This window comes from Sciurus vulgaris, assembly GCF_902686455.1.
Source record: "Sciurus vulgaris genome assembly, chromosome: 3".
Taxonomy (NCBI): domain Eukaryota; kingdom Metazoa; phylum Chordata; class Mammalia; order Rodentia; family Sciuridae; genus Sciurus; species Sciurus vulgaris.
The window spans coordinates 66,291,194-66,313,237 of NC_136463.1; the positions used below are offsets into that span (position 1 = coordinate 66,291,194).

General features: G+C 52.4%; 2 protein-coding genes and 1 long non-coding RNA gene across 6 annotated transcripts in view; 2 read left to right on the top strand and 1 right to left on the bottom strand.

Annotated features, from left to right (window-relative positions):
* The window catches only part of SEZ6 (seizure related 6 homolog), a 44,548-nt gene extending 28,098 nt beyond the window's left edge, over positions 1-16,450 (top strand). Inside the window, exons 4-17 of one of the 4 annotated variants that reach the window (XM_079130800.1) lie at positions 3,118-3,313; positions 7,569-7,754; positions 10,684-10,852; positions 10,981-11,147; positions 11,686-11,880; positions 12,120-12,258; positions 12,378-12,574; positions 13,319-13,513; positions 13,886-14,077; positions 14,182-14,379; positions 14,647-14,685; positions 14,935-15,052; positions 15,137-15,239; positions 15,395-16,449. In XM_079130800.1, coding sequence (XP_078986926.1) covers positions 3,118-3,313; positions 7,569-7,754; positions 10,684-10,852; positions 10,981-11,147; positions 11,686-11,880; positions 12,120-12,258; positions 12,378-12,574; positions 13,319-13,513; positions 13,886-14,077; positions 14,182-14,379; positions 14,647-14,685; positions 14,935-15,052; positions 15,137-15,239; positions 15,395-15,427 — 2,127 coding nt within the window. In that variant the 3' untranslated portion in view covers positions 15,428-16,449. Of the gene's footprint in view, positions 1-3,117; positions 3,314-7,568; positions 7,755-10,683; positions 10,853-10,980; positions 11,148-11,685; positions 11,881-12,119; positions 12,259-12,377; positions 12,575-13,318; positions 13,514-13,885; positions 14,078-14,181; positions 14,380-14,646; positions 14,686-14,934; positions 15,053-15,136; positions 15,240-15,394 lie in introns of all 4 variants that reach the window. The other 3 variants (XM_079130801.1, XM_079130802.1, XM_079130803.1) reach the window with 3 other exon arrangements.
* Positions 1-22,044, bottom strand: part of LOC306656133 — a 324,085-nt gene that overhangs the window by 150,069 nt on the left and 151,972 nt on the right. The gene's annotated exons all lie outside the window — the stretch shown is intronic.
* Positions 19,616-22,044, top strand: part of PHF12 (PHD finger protein 12) — a 43,592-nt gene continuing 41,163 nt past the window's right edge. The window contains 3 exon segments of the mRNA XM_079131001.1: positions 19,616-20,425; positions 21,073-21,229; positions 21,232-21,253. Of these exon segments, the coding sequence (XP_078987127.1) occupies positions 20,360-20,425; positions 21,073-21,229; positions 21,232-21,253 (245 nt within the window). The 5' untranslated portion in view covers positions 19,616-20,359.

The following is a 22,044-nucleotide window of genomic DNA, read 5'->3' on the forward strand; positions in this document are numbered from 1 at the left end:
ATTTCTGCAGGTGATAGGAGAGGAAGGATCTGCCTTTACCTCCAGTAAGGCAAGACTGCTTCTTAACTGCTGTGTGACCTTTTGCAAGTTCCTTAGCCTCTCTGAGACCCTGTGTATTTGTGGGGACTTTACCTCAAATAGATACACTGTAGGTGCTCCATGAATGGTAATTGTTTTTGTTGTTACTGCTGCTGCCACCTTCTGAACCCAGCAGATCAGAGAGATCAGGAGCAGGAAGTTAGATGTCAAGCTAAAGGCATATGAGGAATTAGGAAGAAAACACAAATTTAATTTGTACTTCTCTGCTTTAGCTCGAGTGGTAATTTCCCTGCAGTGAATGTCCTCCCTTCCTCCTCCTCCCTGCTCCCCTCTCTTCAAGGCACTCTGAAACCCACCTGCCACATGTGCGTTCCCCGAGCCTCCAAGCCCTCCGCTCTCCCCTCGAGGATTCCTGCTGCACGCATGCAGTGCCACTTAAGGCAGAATTATATGCTGCCTGGCGTCTCTCGATAATTACAGATTCCACGTGTGTGAGTCTTGTTTTCCCAACTCTAGAATCACAGAATCTCCAAGTTTGAAGGGACCTCATCCAGCCTCCGCCTGCTGCAGGGATTCCCTGAGGAAAGTCCCCAGCAGATGGTCAGGCAGCCTCCACCCAAATGTGCCTGGGCCAGGAGCTCCCCATGGAGAGGAGGCGCTTTTACCCCTAGCATCCTGCCTTCAGCCTTCGGTCACCCAGATCCTCTAGTCTTTCCTTCTAGGCCTGAGTGGAGACCTCTCCCTGTCTATCTGCCCCTTCGGGGGTCCTCAAGGCACATCTATTCTTAATACTCACAGTCGGAGGGCCCCTGAGCCTGGAAACACCTATCTCCCTGGACCTGGCTGGGCTCCGCATCCTGTGCTTCCCAGCTCCCAGAGCTCCGGTGAGGAACGTGCCTCCATGGCCTACATTCGCTTTCTCCACCTGTCTGTATGGAGACTGGCCAGTGAAGAGGACATTGTGACCCAAAATGCCACCCCAGGACTTAATGGAGAGATAGCAAGGGACTGACTGACCAGGCCTGAGAGGTAGAGACCCTGAGGTTTTTGTTTGTGTGTTCGTTTTGTTGATAGTGGAGATTTAACCCAGGAATGCTTTTCCACTGAGCTACATCCCCGACCCTTTTCATTTTTTGATTTGAGACAGGGACGTGTGCTACATTGCTTAGGGTGTCCCTAACTGCCAAGGCTGACCTTGAATTTGTGATCCTCCTGTCTCAGTCTCCAGAGTTGCCGGCATAAACCACTGTGCCCAGCAGGCCCTGAGATCTGAAAGGATGATCAGCTTCACCAGAAGGGAAAGAAGAGAAGGTGCTCCCTGAGCAAATTCCCAGAAGGGCAGAGGTGGTTTGGAAGCCAGAGGCTGCAGTGCAGGGAAGCAAGGCCGGCAAAGTCACTGGAACCAACTGTGAGCTGGAAAGTTTGGATCTTGTCCTCAGGGCAACCTGAAACCACCAGCAGGGTTTGGGTAGGACAGAGACATGATCTCAGGCAGCCTGGGAGATGAGGGGTGGGACATGGTTAGAAGGCCATTCTCAGGTGAGAAACAATGAGCAGGAAGCATTCGGAGCCAAGAGAGCAGCAAAGAGAGAGCCAGGAGGGACCAGCTGGAACATTGGGAAGATGAGATGGGGAAGGATCTGATGACTCACTAGATGCCACTTGACCAACCCAGGTGGTTAACCCTTAAAGGCCCTACCTCAGAGCAACATGGTAGGGTTCTTAGGTTAGGGAGATCAGTGCTTTTGAATTGCTCAGGGATTGTGTTAAAAGGCAGAATGTGATTCTATAGATCAGAAATGGGATCCAAGAGTCCGCATTTCTTGTAAGCTCCCAGGTGGTGGTGCTGCTGCTGATCCAGTGACCACATTTTAGAGTAGCAAAAATCTACAGAAGACCATTTGTAAAGCAAGGAAACTGAAGCTCGAATAGGTGGCATACCTGTCCATGGTTAGGACAAGATCTGGAACCTCTGGGATCTCTGGGTTCCCAATCCAGTGCTCCTTCTATTCCCCTCTGGGCAGTATCTGTTATTGCCCAATTCTTGTTTGGATGGAGAGATGGCGTCCAGAAGGATGTTCCAGGGATTGAAGGCCTGAAGATCAGAATGCCAGCAGAGGGACCTGTGACAATCAGCAGAAAGGAGCACAGCAAAAGACTCAGAAAAGAGAGAGATGTGGAGACACATGCTGACACGTGGAGGGGATTGGAAAAGGCCAAGTTGAGCAGCCAATAGGGGCCAAGTTGGGCAGGGCCTGAAGGACCAAACGAGGAGTTCATACTAGTACTATGGTCTTCGTGGACTCAAAGGGAAAGCATGGGAGGGTCTAAACAGGGAAGCACCATGATGAATGACAGGTCTGGGACCTGTCTGGCTGCAGTTCAGAAAACATTATGTGGAAGGAGAAGAGGATTAAGCCCTACAGGCAGGGAGGCAGGCCAGGGGCTGCTGCACTGATCCCAGTGATTCAAGGTCTACTTGACAGATTGAATGACTGATTGGATATGGGGTCTGAGGGAAGAGGCAACATGCCAGTTTCTGACTTGGGTACCCAGGTAGTTAGCAAGATCACTTCCTGAGATGGGAGCCAGGGGAGCTACTGGTTGGGGGAAGAGAGTGGTTCAGTATGAGGCAGACTGGGTGTAAGGCAACTGAGGCATCTGACAGGGATGTCCAGGGGAAGTGTAGGACCTCATGTTGTTGGCTGGACTCTCAGATGCCATCTCTGACACACCTACCCATTCCTGCTTTTCTGATAGGGGTAGGGACATGAAACAGCTGGTGTACTTGAGAAGTTATACAGACAAGTCCCAGGTCTGCTTATAATCTCCATGTGATATTGGGTAATTTACTTAATACTTCTGATTTCAGGTCACATCATACAGTTACTGAGAAGGTAGGATGAGTGCCTCCTGTTCTGAAGTGCCCAGCTCAGGGCCTGTGAGCCCTGATGCCCAAGGGGCACTGAGGATCGGCCAGGGGGCCTGCAGGAGGCTGAGGGCAGCAGGGCTCAGGCAGCTGGGAGAAGTCTGACTGCTTTGCTTTGCTTTGCTTTGCTCTCTCTAATCCACCCATAGGTCCAGAACATCAGCCTCCGAGAGGGGGAGACGGTAACCGTGGAGGGTCTGGGGGGCCCTGACCCACTGCCCCTGGCCAATCAGTCTTTCCTGCTCCGGGGCCAAGTCATCCGCAGCCCCACCCACCAAGCAGCCCTGAGGTTCCAGAGCCTCCCACCACCTGTTGGACCTGGCACCTTCCATTTCTACTACCAAGGTAAGACCTGGGAACCTAAAAGAGGAACCAGCCCAAACTGGCCGCCCTCCTGGGGGTGTCTGGTGCTATTACAGTCCAAGGGACACAGCTGGTAACCTGTAGCACAGGTGCCCAGTGAAGCTCTGTACAAATGTAAGTATGGCTCATGGGACTCAGGATCAGGTAGCCCCCAGGTTAGCCTCTGTCATTTGTTCATTCACTCATTCAGTGCACTTTTGAGGACACTTGCTCTTTGCCAGGCTTGTGCTGGGCTTTGGAAATATCAAGATGTACCAGCCCAGGTCCTTGCCCTCAAGGCTTCAGAATCTCAGGAGGAGGCAGTCACTTGCACAGCCAATAATAATAGAAGCCTCTCTCCAAAGGCAGGGGCGTCAAGGTCAAAGGGGCTTGACAGTGACTATCTGGAGGTCTTCAGCTGCCAGGCTGGCCTTCCTCATCTACCTTGGACCTGCCACTTGCTCCAGTCAGTTCATAACACCGTGGGAAGGAGGGAAGTGGCATGATGTAGTGGGGATACCAAAGGCTCAGGAGTTGGGCAAATCTGTGTTTGAATCTCCTTCTTACTAACTGTTTACCTCAGAGGTCATTTCACCTATTTGACCTTCCTTTTCTTACTGTAAAATGAGACCAAAACATCTACCCCACAAAGTCAAGTTTAGGTAAATAAACGGTGCAAATCAAGAGCTTAGCTGATGCTCCACTAAGGAAACTAGTATTGCACAGCTTGCAGGATGGGGAGGTAGAGAAAAGGGACTCCGCTGCTCCCCCACCGGTATCCTTCCTGCCCATCCCCCTCCCTGGGCACTAGTCCACTTAATCCTTTGGACCAGTTAACCAGTTCAGACCAGGGAACACTAATAGGGAAATAATTGGTGTGAACAATCACAAGATTGTCTTGCATTGTCGTGGACACTTCTGCAGCCCTGCAGGGGGGAAAGAACCAGCAGGTGGGCAGGCACTCCAGAGCTGGGGATGCTTAGTAGGCCACCTTGTCCCATTCTGGCTTCTCCACTCAAACTGGGGGAGCAGTCTAGCATGGCAGCAGGGAGTCTGACGGGGGCGGGGGGCGGTGAGGGGGGATTGGCAGAGGCAAGGGGCCAGCCGAGGCAGGGGTGAGCATCTAGGCGGCCCGCCAGTCTCCCTAATGGCTCATCAATCCTCCCAGGCAGCCGGCATAATTTCACGCCATGGTAACCTTTCCTCTTGCCGCAAATTCCTTTGCACAAAACTCCAGACCCCCCTCTCTGTCAGGCCAGACAAAAGTGGCTGAATGGCAGTGGGTTGGAGGCCCAGCAAAGGGGAGCAGACCCCAAGAAAGGGCTGGAAGAACTGGCCCAGTCCTGCTCCTTCTGGGCTCCCGGAAGCCCTCCCTCCTCGGCCCAGTTTTTGTCAATGATCAGCTCTTTCCTTAATGAGTGTAATTCCCCTAATTATAGGCTGTAATTAGCCCTGATCCCAGAGATGGGAACAGGAGGAGCGTGTACTCACACGCGCATCTCGTGGGCTGGAGAAAGAGGGTGCCAGGAGAGGAGGGAGGGGCCTGGTACCCATGCCAGTATGGAGCTGTCCAAGCTGATGTGGGAGGTCACAAAGATGGGTCCCCACAAGGGTCTCATGGCAGGACCAAGTTCCAATTCAGTGCGCTCTCCCAGTCTCTGGCAGGGTGGGTGGGCAGAGGGTCCTGACAGGCAAACCCCTCCTCCATCCTGAGCATTCCTGGCACTGGACTTGGCTCCAGAAACAGATGCCAATGAGAAAATAGCTCAACAGATTGTGGTGGTGCAGCCTCCCTGAACGGTTGTCATGGCAATAGGAGGAAGCTCATCCTGGGAAGAGGCATTTTAACCATTATGGAGGCTTGGGGGCTTCATTCTCTGCCCCTAGCCTCTTGCCCATGCCTCATCCTGGCCCAGTCTCCTCATCTGTGAAATGAGGGGACCTCCGTTCCCAAGTTGTGCTTGAACTCAAAGGGAAGTTGTAAGTGCTGAGCCTAACATCTGGCTGAGGGTCTAGACCTCCTGGGTGTTATCCCCTCTATCCCCTCCACTCTGGGTATAATGTCCCCCATCCTCCACACCCCCCATCCCATCCTGGCCTGGGATCTCTCCTCAGGGCAGTGTAAGCAGCCACCCGGAACTCAGGGCAGCCTTGTCTGTTACCCTCAGGTTTCTCTGACCCCTGACCCCAGGTTTCTGCTTTAACTGGAGAAGTAGGAGTTGGGGGTATGCCAGGTCAAGTCCCCACTCTAGCACTTACCTGCAGTGTGACGAGGGCACACAGGCTCTCTGAACCTGTCTTTCTGAACCTCTGTTTTCCTTATAAAAAATGGGTTAATAACCCCTACCTTGTCTTCCTCCTTCCCAAGCAAACTGTATCAAGTAAGAAGGGTGTGAGAGCACTTCAGAAACTGGTAAATGCTTCAAATGTGAGGTGCTATTATTAAAGATTACAAACTAACAGCAGGCTGAGGTGTTAGGTATTTGTTCTGAGCCAGGCACTGCACACATTCCTCTCATTTAACCTCCACAGCATTGGATGCTCAAAATGGGTGTGTAAACATGGAAACTGAGGCAGAGCAAGGAGAGGAGCCCATATTCAAACCCAGACTTTCTGACTCTGGAGCCCACTTCCCAAACATTGCCCTGTACTGTCTGTCAATTACAACTAGCCTCTTAATGGCCATTCTCTGTGGAAGAGGAAAGAGTGTGAACCATCTTCCTGCTTTCACAGACAAGGCAATTAAGAAGAGGACAAGTCAAAGTCACAAAACAGCACAAAATTCAGGTTTTAGGGTTCTGCTCTGCCCAGAAGGGTAGCCCCATTTTCTCTTCACACAATGGCACATAGAGGCATAGCCCAAGCCTTCTCTCAGTCCCTCTCCTTGAACCCTTCAGGCCTTCTTCTGCACTTCTCACCCCCAACTCAGGATCTCCATTTTTAGCTGCCACACCAAGTTTTGGCCCCAGGGTTGGGATTTGCCAGGTTGTTTTGTAGGATTTGCTGCCATCGTGTGGTCATTCTTGGTATGACAATTCTCAAAGCTATCAGGTTTACCAGGGGCCTTCTATGAAGGTAGCTCTGCCTCTGAATCTTAGCCTCCATCCTGTCTTTAAAAGTAGTCCAGCACCATTGCCATAAAGCTGTTTAACATTTCTCCCTGAATACTGGGGAAGCTCTGACTGACTCCAATTTTTCCTGCTGCAATTCATTTCGTCTCCTACAGGAAAAACAATATCAAGATTTTAGGTCTTCTAGGTGGTTCACTATTTCAAGTTCTTTTGCATCTGCATGTGGTTCCATAAAAAACTATTATTTTGGTATTGGGTGTTGAACCCAGGGGTATTTTGTCACTGAGATGCATTCCCAGCAGCTTTGAGATAAAAAGTTTCCCTAAATTGCCCAGGCTGGCTTTGAACTTAAGATCGTCCTCCCTCAGTCTCCAGAGCTGGGAGTGCAGGCATGTGCTACTGTGCCCAGTCATAAACACTTCTTAAAGATGTATTATCAAGCTGGACGCAGTGGCACACCCCTGTAATCCCAGTGACTCTGGAGGCTGAGGCAGAAGGATCATGAGTTCAAGGCCAACCTCAGCAATTTAGCAAAGCCCTAAGCAACTTAGCGAGACCCTGTCTCAAAATAAAAAGAGCTGGAGGGGCTGGGGTTGTTGCTTAGTGGTAGAGCACTTGCCTGGCATGTGTGAGGCCCTGAGTTCAATCCTCAGCACCACATAAAATAAAAGAAATGTTGTGTCCACTGAAAACAAAAAAATAAAAAATAATAAAAAAATTAAAAAATAAATAAAATTAAATTCAAAATAAAAAGAACTGGGAATGTGGCTCAATGGCAAAGCATGCCCCAGTTTCAATACCCAGTTGAAAATAAAAAAAAGATGTGTTATCAGCTGGATGACAGGGAACCAGATGGAATAAAATACTATCTCATTTAGTCTCACAGTAACCCTATAGGTGGGCCGGCATTTTGAACCTCATTTTAACAAATGAGGAAATGACACAAAATGGCTAAGTAACTTGCCCAAAGTGTCACAAACTTTGGACCAGAACCCAAGCTTCTGGAAACATCATTGACACCTTCTAGAGAAGGGATCAGGATCTTTTCAGAAACTCCTAATGCTTCCTCTGGTCCCAAATGACACCTCCAGGAAGGTTGAGGCAGACTAACACAGGCCTTCACACCCCAGCCCATCATGGCTCAGTCTCCCCCACAACACACAATATCACCCGTTCTTTCTCTGCAGCCTATCTCCTGAGCTGCCACTTTCCCCGACGTCCAGCTTACGGAGATGTGACGGTCACCAGCCTCCACCCAGGAGGCAGTGCCCGCTTCCACTGTGCCACTGGCTACCAGCTAAAGGGTGCCAGGTTCCTTACCTGTCTCAACGCCACCCAGCCCTTTTGGGATTCCCAGGAGCCTGTCTGCATCGGTGAGTGGCCCCTGGGGAGGAGACTGAGTGGAAAAGCCAGGTGGGGCTCGTCCCTGCCCTCTGTTGCTGTCTGGTACTTTCATTTACTCTTTATAAGGAAACCCAGAAAATGGTCCCTCACTTCAGTGGCACTCATCCAACCTGCACTTATTTAGCATCCACTGTATGGACCACCACAGGTACACAAAGTTGAATTAAATAGGGATTCTGACCTCCAAGAGCCCATAGTTCCAGGAAAGAGGGAAGAAGGCACACAGGTCTCTAATTTCCAGAGCTGAAAGTAAAAGGTACCAATAGAGACATAAAGTGACCTGGGAGGAGAGGAAGCCATCATAGTTGGGTATTGAGGAGGCTTCCTAGGGGTGGTGGCCCTGAAGGATTGACATTTCCATGGAGGTAAATGACATAGGGACGGGAAAGAGAGGGTGTTTAAGGGCACAGAAGACAGACAGATGGAGAGAGCAGAAGGAGGGTCTTGACTGTCTGGCCAAGCTATGAGGTGGGGAGCTGGTGAGGTTTTTGAGAGGAAGTGGGAGGAGCTCAGAACTATTCTCAGGTGAGCCAGCCTGGTGGTCATCTCATCTGAAGGCTGGGAGGCCATCCAGACAAGAAGGATTGAACTGCAACAGTGGCTTTGGGGATGGAGAGGAAGGAAGAAATTCCAGAGATGCTGATGAGAAAATGGGGGAAAAGTCAAAGGGGATCCCAGGTTCTGGACCTGGATGATGGAGAGGTCTGAGCTGGCAGTCAACCTAACGGGGATTGCTGTGGTGGGAAAGGAAGATAAGGCAAGTGTTTCATCTTCAGTATGAAGGGCAACTTTGGCTTTTTTCTTTTTGGGGGAGGAGGAGCTTGAGCTTTTGAACCTTATTTCACTCTATAAGCTCTTGCTGGTGCCAGCCACAAAGATGAACAAGACAGGTATGTCCTCTGCCCTCAAGGGGCCCCAGAGGAAGTCCCTTGGGAAGACTGGTGGGCAGCTCAGTACAGAGAAGGCTGTAATGGGGCTAATATGATGTGTGCCAGCAACCCAGGTGAGGGAGAGCAGTTCTGAAATGACAGAAGAGTCAGGGAAGGCTTCTTGAGGAGGGATCACGGAAGGTTTCCAGAAATGTTAGCTTGGCATAGTGGAGTGAATTCTGGAACAGGTGTGAAGACCCGAAACCACATGATACAGTGAGGACATGGTGAGGTGTGCCTAAAGGAGAGGGTGTGCAGGAAGAAACTGAAACTGAGTCAGAGGAGTTGGATCCATGAAGGGCTTGAATGCTGTTTTGAATTTGAATTCTATGCTGAGGGCAATAGGGAACCACTGAGTGATTTTTAAGCAAAGTATAGGATGTGATCAGATTTGAAGGGCAGTTCCATACTGAGACAGAGCAGGAGGGTAGGTCCATCTTCTCAGTAGAGAAGCAGAGAAGAGACTAATCCCTTCCCCTAAAAAGCATATTAAGTTACAGTATTCTGCCATCTGGAGTGTTTGCAGGCAACAGTACTGGGTACTGGCCACGCTAGCCTGATTGCTGAGAGCAGGAGGGTCCAGAGCAGTGGCCAGGAAAGGAAAGCCTAGAACCAGCCACCTCCTCCTGCTTCAGGCCCCTTTGTTGACCCTACTTAACTGCCAGGAGTTTGTGGTCAAGTAGCACAGGAACCCTGACAGCTGGGCCCAGGCAAACTGCTCAGCCTTTCCTTGGGAAGAGAACACAGTACCAGGCCAGAGGGGTCAGTCTGGAAAGGCCCTAAGGTGTCTGCCCAGGTAATGATGACTGAAGAGCTATTTCAGAAAGTCACACTGGAGGCCACCTCTAGCTAGCGGTGTCTGCCAAGGGCACAGGTTTTGGGGTGGATGGTAGGCACATCAGTCATTTGTCATCCCCAATCTAGTCCTGATCCTCTTTTTACATTCATTTACTAATTCTATTCATTCAACTCTGAGCACCAACTCTATCCCTGGTCTGAGAAGACCTGGTCCCTGTACCAGGAGGTTCCTACTTAAGGGACAGGCCTAAACAAATAAATGGTTTTATTTTATTCGTTTGTTTATTCACTTATTTATTTATTCATTTTTGCAGCACTGGGGATCAAACCCAGAGTCTCACAGATACTAGGCAAACCAGATCACTGGTTTTTAAAAAAGTGGCATGAGTCAGAGGTAGCAGATGTACCCAGGAGGGTCAACACATAGACTAAGGGCTTTAATAAAGTCTCTTGGGAAATTGGAGGGAAGGTCTAGAGGAGTCAACAGAGAGGGAACTGGGTGTGGTGGCACATGCCGGTAATCCCACCAACAGGAGGCTGATACAGGAGGATCCAAAGTTTGAGGCCAGCCTGTCATCTTAGGGAGACACTGTTTCAAAAAAAAAAAAAAAAAATAGAGAGGGAACATTATCCCAGGCCATGAAGCTAGGCAGTGACAGATCTACTAACAATCAAGAAAGTTGCATATGGCCAGGCGCAGTGGTGCACACCTATAATCCCAGCAGCTCCGGAGGCTGAGGTAGGAGGATCACAAGTTCAAAGCCAGCCTCAGCAATTTAGTGAGGCCCCCAACAACTTTTAAAAAATTAAAAATAAAAAAAAAAAAAAATAATAATAAAAAAAATTTAAAAGGGCTAGGGAGCTAGGGATTGGCTCAGTGATAAAGCACCTCTGGATTCAATCCCTGGTACAAAAAAAAAAAAAAATTCCATATGAAAAGTCTCAGAGATGTGAAAGGTTAGGAGGTAGGATTCTGAAGTTCAGGCTGCCTGAAACTGCAGGGTCATGGGGCTAAAAGATAGACCACTAGGACCATGGCAGCAAAGCTGGCAGGGAGACGAAGGTCCCTGTGTCCCATGCAGAGGGGACAGGGCTGGGATGGGGAGGAAGGCTTGTGAGGCTGCCAAGGATACACTCAGAGACCCAGCCCAAGTCCATCCCTGTCTCAAAGCTGCCTGCGGTGGAGTGATCCGCAATGCCACCACTGGCCGCATTGTCTCTCCGGGCTTCCCGGGAAACTACAGCAACAACCTCACCTGCCACTGGCTGCTTGAGGCTCCTGAGAGCCAGCGGCTGCACCTGCACTTTGAGAAGGTCTCCCTGGCAGAGGATGATGACAGGTGAGGGGCTGTCCTAGTGGGTGGGAGTGCCTGACTGGGTGATACCCTGTTGGAGGGATGCCGAAGCCTGGGGCCACACCTCATCTGGGTCAGTGACCAGCCACATAGCTGCCACTCTCCTGGCCTAGGCTCATCATTCGCAATGGGGACAATGTGGAGGCCCCGCCTGTGTATGATTCCTACGAGGTGGAATACCTGCCCATTGAGGGCCTGCTCAGCTCTGGCAGACACTTCTTTGTGGAGCTCAGTACTGACAGCAGCGGGGCAGCTGCAGGCATGGCCCTGCGCTATGAGGGTGAGCCTGCTGGGGCCTCACGGGGTGGGGACTAGGGCCTTTCTCCCACATCTCAGCCTCCATTCCATCACATCCTTCCAAGTTGGTCCCCCACCCTTCCCATTGGATCTAAGATTCCTACCCCATCTTTGCAGGAGCCCCCTTGTCTAGATCCAGGCCTTTTGGTCCAAGAGAATGAATTCTCCAGGGCTTCAAAAGCAAAAAAGGCCCTAATACTTGGGGAGGGCAAACTGTTTCAAGAGACACTCTAGACCCATATATGCATGCATTCATTAATCCACTTTTTAAAAAAATCTACCAAGCATCTTCTATATATTAGGCACAAAACTAGGCAATGGAAATACAATGGTGAGCAAGATGGCCTCCTGAGCATAATAGAGATGGATACTCTGGGCTGTTCCTGTCCCCCTACTGTCCCCTGCTCCAAGCCCAGGACATATCTTTGCATTCAGGAATGAAAAGGGATGGGTAGCAAAAGATGCCTGCCCTGTGTTTACCCTGTTTGAGGCTGAGCTGGACTGGGTCCTGTGCTTCACAGCCTTCCAGCAGGGACACTGCTATGAACCTTTTGTCAAAAACGGCAACTTCAGCAGCAGCGCACCCTCCTACCCTGTGGGTACCACTGTGGAGTTCAGTTGTGACCCTGGCTACACCCTGGAACAAGGCTCCATCATCATTGAGTGCATTGACCCCCATGACCCTCAGTGGAATGAGACAGAGCCGGCCTGCCGAGGTCAGTAGGCACTACAGGATGGGCCTGCAAGGGCAGTGAACAGGGTGGGTATCAAGAGACAGCCAACAGATTCCAGGGCCACAGGGGCCCTATGACATGTGCAATTCATACATTCCCTGAGGAGAAGGTAGGGGCTCCCAGCAATGGGTGGGTGCTCCGTGGGCAGGTGGCAGCCCGAGGACATGGCACTGGGGGGAACGTGGCGGGGACGTGCCTCCCGGGCCTCCCCTGCCTTCCAGCTGTGTGCAGCGGGGAGATTACAGATTCAGCTGGTGTGGTGCTCTCCCCCAACTGGCCGGAGCCCTATGGCCGAGGGCAGGACTGCATCTGGGGTGTGCATGTAGAAGAGGACAAACGCATCATGCTGGACGTCCGAGTGTAAGTGCCTACCAGGTCAGGTCACACCAACTCCTGAGGGCTGGGGATATCTCTTATCCAGTCCATCCTGGGGTCCCAAGGCCTTTCCTGCCCTGATGGTCCTCCAACCTCCTCCACAGGCTGCGCATAGGCCCTGGTGATGTACTTACTTTCTATGATGGGGATGATCTGACCGCTCGAGTCCTGGGCCAGTACTCAGGGCCCCGTGGCCACTTCAAGCTCTTTACCTCTATGGCTGATGTCACCATCCAGTTCCAATCGGACCCTGGGACCTCGGTGCTGGGCTATCAGCAAGGATTTGTCATCCATTTCTTTGGTGAGCTTGGCCCTGGCTCACTCTGAATGCAGACACCCAATCATGGCAAGTCTAAGAGGACAGGGTAATCAGGAGCCTGACTGCTATTTCTGAAAAGGGAAAGCTGGAAGAGCTCCAGGAGAAAAAGAGCCCTTCTGTTGCAGCATGAAGGATTTGGAGAGGCAGCAAGAAGAACTTTCCTTAAAAAAAGAAAAAAAAAAAAAAAAGCTGCTAGGCATGGCAGCATATGCCTATAATTCCAGCGGCTTGGGAAGCTGAGGCAAGAGGATTGGGAGTTCAAAGCCAGCCTCAGCAACTCAGTGATACCCTGTCTCTAAATAAAATATAAAAAGGGCTGGGGATGTGGTCTCAGTGGTTAAGCACCCCTGGGTTCAATCCCCAGTTTAAACAAATAACTAAGGAAAAGTGTTGGTTTCTATCTACCTTTCTGGCTGTCTTTAATAGAAGTAACAATTTATTTTTCTCACCGTACCTGTTCTCCTCTCTGGTCTGAGGAACTGGCCAAGGTGCTTTTGAAAATAAGGCTGAAGTCTAAATGATAACCCTGAAGTTTAGAAGAAAGAGCAATGTCAGGGAGAGGCAAGGAGGAATCCTTAAGCAGGGAGGAATAAATTACTGAGCCTGCCCTGGCCAGTCTAGGCCCAGGACAAACTGGAAAAGCCAGAGTGTCCTTGGGGTGAGGGGCTGGCACAATTGCTTTGGCATTGGCTGAAGGATTACATCTTGCTGACTCTGTGCCCCCAGAGGTTCCCCGCAATGACACATGTCCAGAGCTGCCTGAGATTCCCAATGGCTGGAAGAGTCCATCACAGCCTGAGCTGGTGCATGGCACTGTGGTCACTTACCAGTGCTACCCTGGCTACCAGGTGGTGGGATCCAGTGTCCTCATGTGCCAATGGGATCTAAGCTGGAGTGAGGACCTGCCCTCATGCCAAAGAGGTGAGTCTGTGTTCCCCTTGCAACCCTGTCCAACCTCTGCAAGTCCCTCTCCTGGGTTCTGAGAGAATCCAGTGTGTTGTCCCCACTGTCTTAACTGGCATTCTTGAAGTTCTTATACTGCTCAGCCTCAGTTTCCTTATCATGAAATAGAGATGATACATTTCAGCCAAGTACTCCAAGTTATTTCATTCCTGGTTATGGCCAGTCAGTATTTGTTGACCCTAAAAAATGAAAGTAAACACACCAGGAAAACAGTAGGGACATTGAAGTAGTTGGTGGAGTCATGTAATATGAAGACATTAGCTGAATGGAACAAAGCCAGGGATGGACTGGCCTTTGCTAAGTCCTCCCTCCATCATCCTCAACTCATAGTGACTTCCTGCCGTGATCCTGGGGATGTGGAGCACAGCCGACGCCTCATATCCAGCCCCAAGTTTCCTGTGGGGGCCACCGTGCAGTATATCTGTGACCAGGGTTTTGTGCTGACGGGAAGTGCCATCCTCACCTGTCATGACCGCCAGGCTGGCAGCCCCAAGTGGAGTGACCGGGCCCCCAAATGTCTCTGTAAGTGTCAGATGGGTAGGAGGGGAAGCTCTAGTAAGAGATAAAAGAGGCTGGCCCTGGAGCCTAGAGGCTTGGCGTTCTCACTGAACTCTGCCTGCTTTCAGTGAAACAGCTCAAGCCATGCCATGGCCTCAGCGCCCCCGAGAATGGTGCCCGCAGTCCTGAGAAGCGGCTACACCCAGCAGGAGCCACTATCCACTTCTCATGTGCCCCTGGCTATGTGCTCAAGGGCCAGGCCAGCATCAAGTGTGTGCCTGGGCATCCCTCGCATTGGAGTGATCCCCCACCCATCTGTAGGGCTGGTGAGTGCCCTGCCACCCCTCAAAACCTTGCCTGGTCCACAGGGCTGCTCTGGTAAAGATGTCCAATGTTGAGAACCAGATCCACCTTCCCACACCCCGCTTCACATTACCCTTGGTCTCCCCAGTCTCTGCCAAATTCTTCTGACCTGGAGTGGGCTCTCCTTGGACAAATCCTTCCTGTGATCAGCCCACTACCTCTACTCCTTGCATTAGTGGTTTGGCCCACTGGGCTCACCCACTGCCCTTGGCCCTCCCCTCTTGTTCCAGCCTCTCTGGATGGGTTCTACAGCGGCCGTAGCCTGGATGGTGAGTCCTCACCCTTGAGGGCCAGAGAAGTGGTCTCCCTGCACCTGGTTGTCACAGCTCCCAGGCCATGGGTTCCCCACAGATAGAAGGCAAAGAAAGAGAGGTCTGGGCCTCTCTGGGTGAAAAGCTCTTTCCCTATACTCAGACAGCTAGAGGGAACTGCTATCTGGCTGCCTCTGGGCAGAAGTTAGGGGAAGTGGGCTCCTGGTGATAGGGACCTCTGTCCAATCCCACCCTCTGTGCTTTCAGTTGCCAAAGCTCCTGCTGCCCCCAGCACCCTGGATGCTGCCCATATTGCTGCTGCCATCTTCTTGCCATTGGTGGCAATGGTGCTGTTGGTGGGAGGTGTATACTTCTACTTCTCCAGGTGAGTTTGCCTTCCCTTCTTGCTCTGCATACCTGACTCACTCCTGCCCTACACTCCTGCCTCACAGGCTTCTCTGACCCACAGGTTCCAGGGAAAAAGCCCCCTGCAGCTTCCCCGAACACGTCTTCGCCCCTATAACCGCATCACAGTGGAGTCGGCATTTGACAATCCAACCTATGAGACTGGAGTAAGTACCCACGCTGACCTTCACACCCGATTCGGGATTCATTTCTCTGCTTCCTTGGGTAGAGGGTTCTGCTAAGCCCTCTCACTTTCCCCCTTTTCCTTGGGAAGGTGGATTATGGCCTAGCAAACCTTAGACAAGTTTCCAACTCCCAGCAGTCTCTTTCCTTTGCAGGAGACGAGAGAATATGAAGTCTCCATCTAGGTGGGGGCAGCCTAGGAAAGTTCACTCAGCCCAGCATCACAGTCCCTGGCTTCTTGCTGTCGCTCCATCTCCTGTACATACCAACTGGGAAGAGATGCCACCAATCCCTCAAGAAGCTGTGCCCTTCCCTGCCTGCAATGGCTACCATGGCCTATTTTCTTGGCACCACTGTTCACTTCGGGCCCTTCTTTGGGCCCAAGTCAAGGGACACCTGACTTGGTAGAACACAGCTGGAGCACATCATCAACAGCCAGCTTTCTCTCAACCTTTCCCCACGCCCTGGCCCTCCTGCCTGGACGACAGAACAGGAGCACCTCTCTCCCCATGGCCACCACCCAGCCCTGGGCTAACTTGACAGTGGTGGAAACTACACCAAACTGCTCCTCACGGGGCCATCACCAATAGTGAAAACTGCTCTCAACGGTGACCTCTGAGTAGTCCTGGAGTGCCAATATTACCCCTTTAGGGCAGTCTTTGCTCCTTCTCTAAAGCCTCAGAAATGGACAATTCTGCCTCCTGCCCTGTCCTGGTGGAGGCAGTAACTCTAAGGGATCCTAAGGGGTTCAAGGACTCTACCCTAAGCTCAGGGTGGGCTCCAAGAGATTCTCATGCTCCACACCAAAGCAGGACACCCCATGGCTCCCTCACAGTCCTATACCCTGAAGAGAGGGGAACCTTCCCCTGATGTTTATCTGCCTGTTACAAATATCCCCTCCTTTCCCAACAGTCCCTCATCCAAGCCACTTGCCAGGCTCCTCCTCCTGCCACTGTGTTATGGCATAAGGGGAGTGGGCAGGCATATTCTAGAGAGGAGCAGAGGTCCAAGGACCCAGGAATTTGGCATGGAACCGAGTCAGAGAGCCCCAGAAGGAGGCCCAGGAGCTGGCTGAAGGCAATTTTGTATATATAATGTATTATATGGGGTCTGAGCTCCAGCCAGAGAACAATCTTTTATTTCTGTTGTTTCCTTATTAAAATGGTGGTTTTGGAAAAAAAAAATCAAGCAATGTCCAGGTGGATGGTGCTTTCTTGGAGGGAAGGGAGGTGGTAAATGAATGGCATGTGGATATGAGGATAAAATGATAATAACCCCCAGCTTTTATTTAAAAACCAGTTACATGCAGTCCAACAAGGACCATGGTCCCCAAAAGGTCAATGCAAAAGATGTCAGGTGAAATAAGAGGTTTCATTGGGTGGCATCACAGGGGTGAGAGCCCAGGAACCCAGCTGCATTCATTCCAATATCTCATTTCCTCTTTGGCCAGATCTAGAAGTACAAGCTGGCACGCTCCCAAACCCTTTTTCAATGCCACTGGGTTGCCAATAAGACCCAGGAAAACTGACATATCTCTCCTTTCCCTTCTTTCCAGGCAAGCAAGCCTTGGAAAATTGGAATAGGGATCAGAGACTGAACCCCTGGACATTAAGCCTTAGTTTGACTTGGCCTCAGAAAACATCCAGAATGTCAGGAACAGGGAAAAATGCAGTTTAAGGGTTGGCACCTAAGTTAGGCAAAAAGCCCTGCCCAGAGGATCTGAAAAGAGATGGCTAGGCAGGATCCACTGATCGCCCCCTTCCATATATCCCACAGAGCCTCTTTTTTTTTTTTTTTTTTTTTTTTTTTCAGTGCTGGGGGTCGAACCCAGGGCTTTGTGTTTGCAAGGCAAGCACTCCACCGACTGAGCTATCTCCCCAGCCCCCACAGAGCCTCTTGAGATGAAAGTTTCTGCTCAGCGTAGGCTCCCAGCATGCACATTCCATGCTTATTAGAGGTGTGCCCTGCATGGCTGTTCTCCAGAATAAGAGCAGGAAGTAGGAAATAGGGAATATGAGAACTCAGAAGCCAGAAGACAAAAATTCCTGAAATAAATAATAGCAGCAACTAGCACCTCTGCTTCTACAGTCTTCCAACGGGGAGGTCTTGACCACAGATCCTGGCAATAGCACAAGCAGCTTTGAAGGACCCATAAGTTGCAGTTCATGCAGGATGCAGTGCCTACATTTAGCCACAAGAGGTCGCTTCCAAAGGCATCTGTGTCCCACCTGCTCTCCCCAATTCCCCTTAAACAGCTAGTGCAGGAGCTCTCCAAGGTGGCACCAATTCCTACCCCGACTAGGCTGACCTCATCTTCCAACTTCCAGGAGTAAAGTATGGAGTGACTAGTTCCCCTGGTACTTGTCAACAAAGTCAAGTCTTGTTTCCTTCATCGGCCCCCCACCTGTTCCTGTTCTCAGCTGCAACTGATGGTGATGATCAAAGCAAAGCTCTGCTCACTGGGTATGTGCTAATGGCTTACTTCTCTCTCCCATAATACCTTCAGGCTGACACAGTAGCATAGCTGGGCTCTGAGTGAGGGGCATGAAACCAATGAGGGCATATGAAGTGCTAACTTCTAAGGGCTTGTGACAAAGTATAATACAGGAAAGACAAGGTCTCATCTCTTCCATACACGCAATCTAACTCAGCCCCTCCCCTATCTGAGGATCACATCTCTGGTCCTAGCCACTAAAGTCTGTGTTTGCTTGAGGCTGACAGAAGGCAGAAAGTAGTCAATTCAAATGGCATTCTTTACTACTCCATGATCTTACTCTTTCAAGGTACCAAAAAGGTAATCAGAAGAGTGAAAGGTTAGAAAAACAGAAACCTAAGACTGCACACACTCTCACCCGCCTCCTATCTAACTCATCCTCCTTAACGTTCAAAAAGAAGCAGCAGCAACAATTCCTTGGAGGCAGTAAGCATAGCATAGTGGACAATGTCTGGCTTGTGAATCAAGAAAAATTTCATTCTTAGGTTTGCCATAAAATCACTTATGTGAGCTCTGCAAATCACTGTTCCATTATGTACAACAGGAAATGGATTAAATTAGATGGTTTCTAAACCCTTTTCAGTTTTACGACTCGAGAATGCTGTGTGTGTGCCTCCGCATTAAAAGTGGGCAGGAGCCAGACATGGTGGTGCATGCCTGTAATCCCAGCGACTCGGGAGGCTGAGGCAGAAGGACGACACGCCTCAGCAAATTAGCGAGGCCCTGTCTCAAAATAAAAAATAAAAAGGACTGGGGATGTGGCTGAGTGGTTAAGCGTCCCTGGTTTCAATCCCCAGTCCCGCCACCAAAAAAAAAAAAAAAAAAAAAAAAAAAAAAAACGGCAGGAAGAAAAGCGGGCCAGATACAGATATATATCAAAAACAACAAACGCTTAGTGTCAGGGACAAACACGCAGCTCCCTTCTCTGCTTTATCCACTGTCAGGCAGTGGTACACCAAGGTAGGGGCAGGCGCCGGGAGAGAAGAATGAATCCCCGCCCAGAATTCGAAATGAGGACTTCAGACTACAAATCCCAGGACGCAGCACGGCAGCTCTCAAAAGTATCCCTTCCCGGCGGGCAAACCACGCTCCCCAATCCCTCCTATGGTACAGTGCGCCGCACGCACACGGAACTACGACTCCCACAACCCATCAGAAACATCGCGATTCTTGCTCCCAGGGTGCAAAGCGCTCCCGTTCACCCTTTGAACCCTATGCGCGTTGCAAACTGGGAGTTGGAGTCCGCTGTAGTCAGGTAGCTGGGCGTGGTCAATACGGACTCGACTTTTGGCTTCATCTTGAAGAACAGTTCTCAGGAACAGTGGTCGAGAGATGGTAGTAACAGGCAGGTGGAACACTGCACGGTGCTATCACCACGCGAGGCAGGGATGGTCGGGCTAAAATTAGCTGTAGGGAGCGGAGTAATGTGGGAACGGCAGCCACCCAGTCCGCCACCAAAAAGCGTCGTTTTTTTGTCGCAATGGCTTTTCTCTACTAATATGGCGGGCTGGTCCAGGCACACCTGATGCCGGAACCAAATAGTCCAGTACAATATCCCAATGAATACTGCTATCGCTGACAGCCTACAGGCTCCATCCAACTCCACATCTTGCTCCTTCCTGCTTGTGCCTGACTCCAAGGGCATGAGAGCCCATATCCCATTACCAAAATGGCGAAAAGAGAAGCTTTCTTGTGAGGGCCTGCAGGTGACAATACGCTTGCGCGGGAGGCGGCAGTGTAGTTGTGGGGAGGGAGGGGCGCACTATCAACACGCCTGCGCGGGAAGAGCGTCCTTTCGGTCTACACACAAAACACCAATGGATGAAGAAGCCCCAGGTTCGTGCGGCTGCGCCGTGACCCCTGCAAGCTTTCCCAGGCGCCTGCGCGAGGCCTCAGGTCCAGCCTTTTTAGCTCAGTACGCTGGCGCAGGGCAGAAAGGCGGGGCTTCGAGGCTCCAGACCGATGCCAGCGCGGCTGCGCGCTGGGGGGTACCCCCTTACTGCGGCTGCGCGGGAGCCTGGTCGCCGGCTGTCACTGCGGTTGCGCGCGGCGAGCGGCGATCCCGGGGCGCCTGCGCGGGTGGCTTTGCGGGCGCTCGCGGTAAGTTTGCGCCAAGTGCGCGGCAGCCGGGACGCAGACGGCAGCGGCGGCGAGAGGCGGAGCCCGGGGACCACCCCCCATCACCCTCCCCCCAGTCACCTCACGTACCACAACCTCACCTAACCTCTCACCCCTCCTCCGATCCCCCCAACCCCGGGATGGCAGCGCCCGCCAGTCTTCCCGACCGGACCAGCGGTCGCCAGCGCCGGCTTTAGCCTGTGGGACTAGGCCCCACCAAGGCCTGACCCCCGGAGCCGGGACCCACTGTGCAGTCAGCCGCCGGGCCGAGGCTGAGGGGCCGCTCCCCCCTCACGGCCCGTGGGGAGGACGCTGCCGTCCCAGGAACTGGGGGCCGGGGGGTGGGGGGGGAGCCAGGACGAGGAAGTCGGGACCCGTGTTGGGAAAAAAGAAGGGGAACCGGGGTCAGGAGCGCCCCCTTCCCCGAAATCCCCCCTCCCCCCGGGGTTGGGGGGGCCGAAGCAGAGAGCGCCCAGCCCGGGAGTTGGATGAATGTGGGAGAAAATGGAGACCAAGACGATCGTGTACGACTTGGATACGTCGGGGGGGCTGATGGAGGTAAGAGTAGCCCTCCGCATCTCCTTCCTCCAGCGCCGGGAGGAAACCTCCGCCCTCCGCCCCACAAAGCCGGCCCTAACCTCGAAGCACTACAGGACCCGGGGAGGGGGTATTCTTTCTTTCCCAGCCTCTTCCTCCTATCTTTGCAATTTGGGGGGCAGAGCTCAGCCTCCGAGGACGTTTGCAGCAGTTTCACCTACCCGCCGCCCTCGATTTTGCTTTCCCGAGTTCCAGCCCACTCCATCTCTTTGCACCGGTGGGCCTCCCCACCCCCTTCTTGTCGGCCCCTTTGTGCTTCCCCCAGCACGTCCGGGTACCGGGCTTCGGGCCTCTCCCGAGCTGGGCTTTGGAGTCCCCCACTGTCCATACAAGGAAGTGGCGAGAAGGGAACCGCGCACCCTTTCCCCATCCCCCTACCCTGATCCTCCCCATTTGGAAGAAGCTCTTCTCGTTGTTGTGCGGCAGGAACGCGGTTAGGGTGGGCTCCCCCTGGTTCCGGGGGCTGAGAGGTTCTGGGAGCAGCCTGGATGGGAGGAAGAAGGACAAAAGGGGGGAGAGGGGTGAGTGACGGAGAAGCCGCGCCGGGGGGGCGACGGACAGCCCGGGAACTCCGAGTATGCACACACGCCGTTTGTATGTGTGTGCAGCAAATCCAAGCTCTGCTGGCTCCCCCCAAGTCCGACGAGGCAGAAAAGCGGAGTCGGAAGCCGGAGAAGGAGCCCCGGAGAAGCGGCAGGGCCACCAACCACGACAGCTGCGATAGCTGCAAGGAAGGTGGAGATCTCCTGTGCTGCGACCACTGCCCGCCGCCTTCCACCTCCAGTGCTGGTAAGGTCCGGGGACCCTTTGGAGCCTTTGGCTAACCCTTCTCGAAACATTCCTTCACCTGGCCTGCCTTGTCTGCTGAAATAACGGGCGCTTGTGTCCGCTAGCTGACTGTGCAGCCGCTGGGGCGACCGCCTCCCGCCCCCGGGTGTCTGCCGGGAACTGGCCGTTTTGCAAGGGACCGGCAGCTGTGGGTCCGGACCCCGGGGTGGGGGTTGGAAGAGTGAGGCAAGCCTCATCTGAGATTGGAAGTCGCTGGGGAGTCGGGACCAAGCGGGCCGAATACGGCCGGCGGTGGCGGGGGAGGAAGGGGAGGAGCTCCCGGATCAGTGCAGCTCGGCGGCCCGCGCGCCCGCCGCCCTCAGGGCTCCTGCCCGGCCTGGATCTCCTCGGGGTGGGTGCGCGGAGCCCTCGGCGCTCCAGCCACCAAGGTCCAGACCTCGGCGACCTGGTGCTTGCAGCTGTGGAGGAAATCATGGAGGGTGTCTCGAGTTCTCCTGTTCTTTGCCTCTCTGTTTACAATATGGCGACCTGCCTTTAAATTATATTTTTATTCTCAGCGCCATTTTGGCTGCATATATGATTTGCAAACGTTTTCCGGTGAAAGGTGGGGACAGCCCTGGAGTCCCTTCTGCAGAAGCTCCTCGGGAACTGGGACTGGGATCTCGCCGCTTTGGTCTCTTTCTCTGCCTCGGCTTGCCCCCTGTTGCCTCTCAGAGCTGCCTCCCTCCTCTTTTTTCCCTCCCCGCGCTGCCGCCTCTTAGGAAATCGGGCCGGGTTAGACAATTAAAATT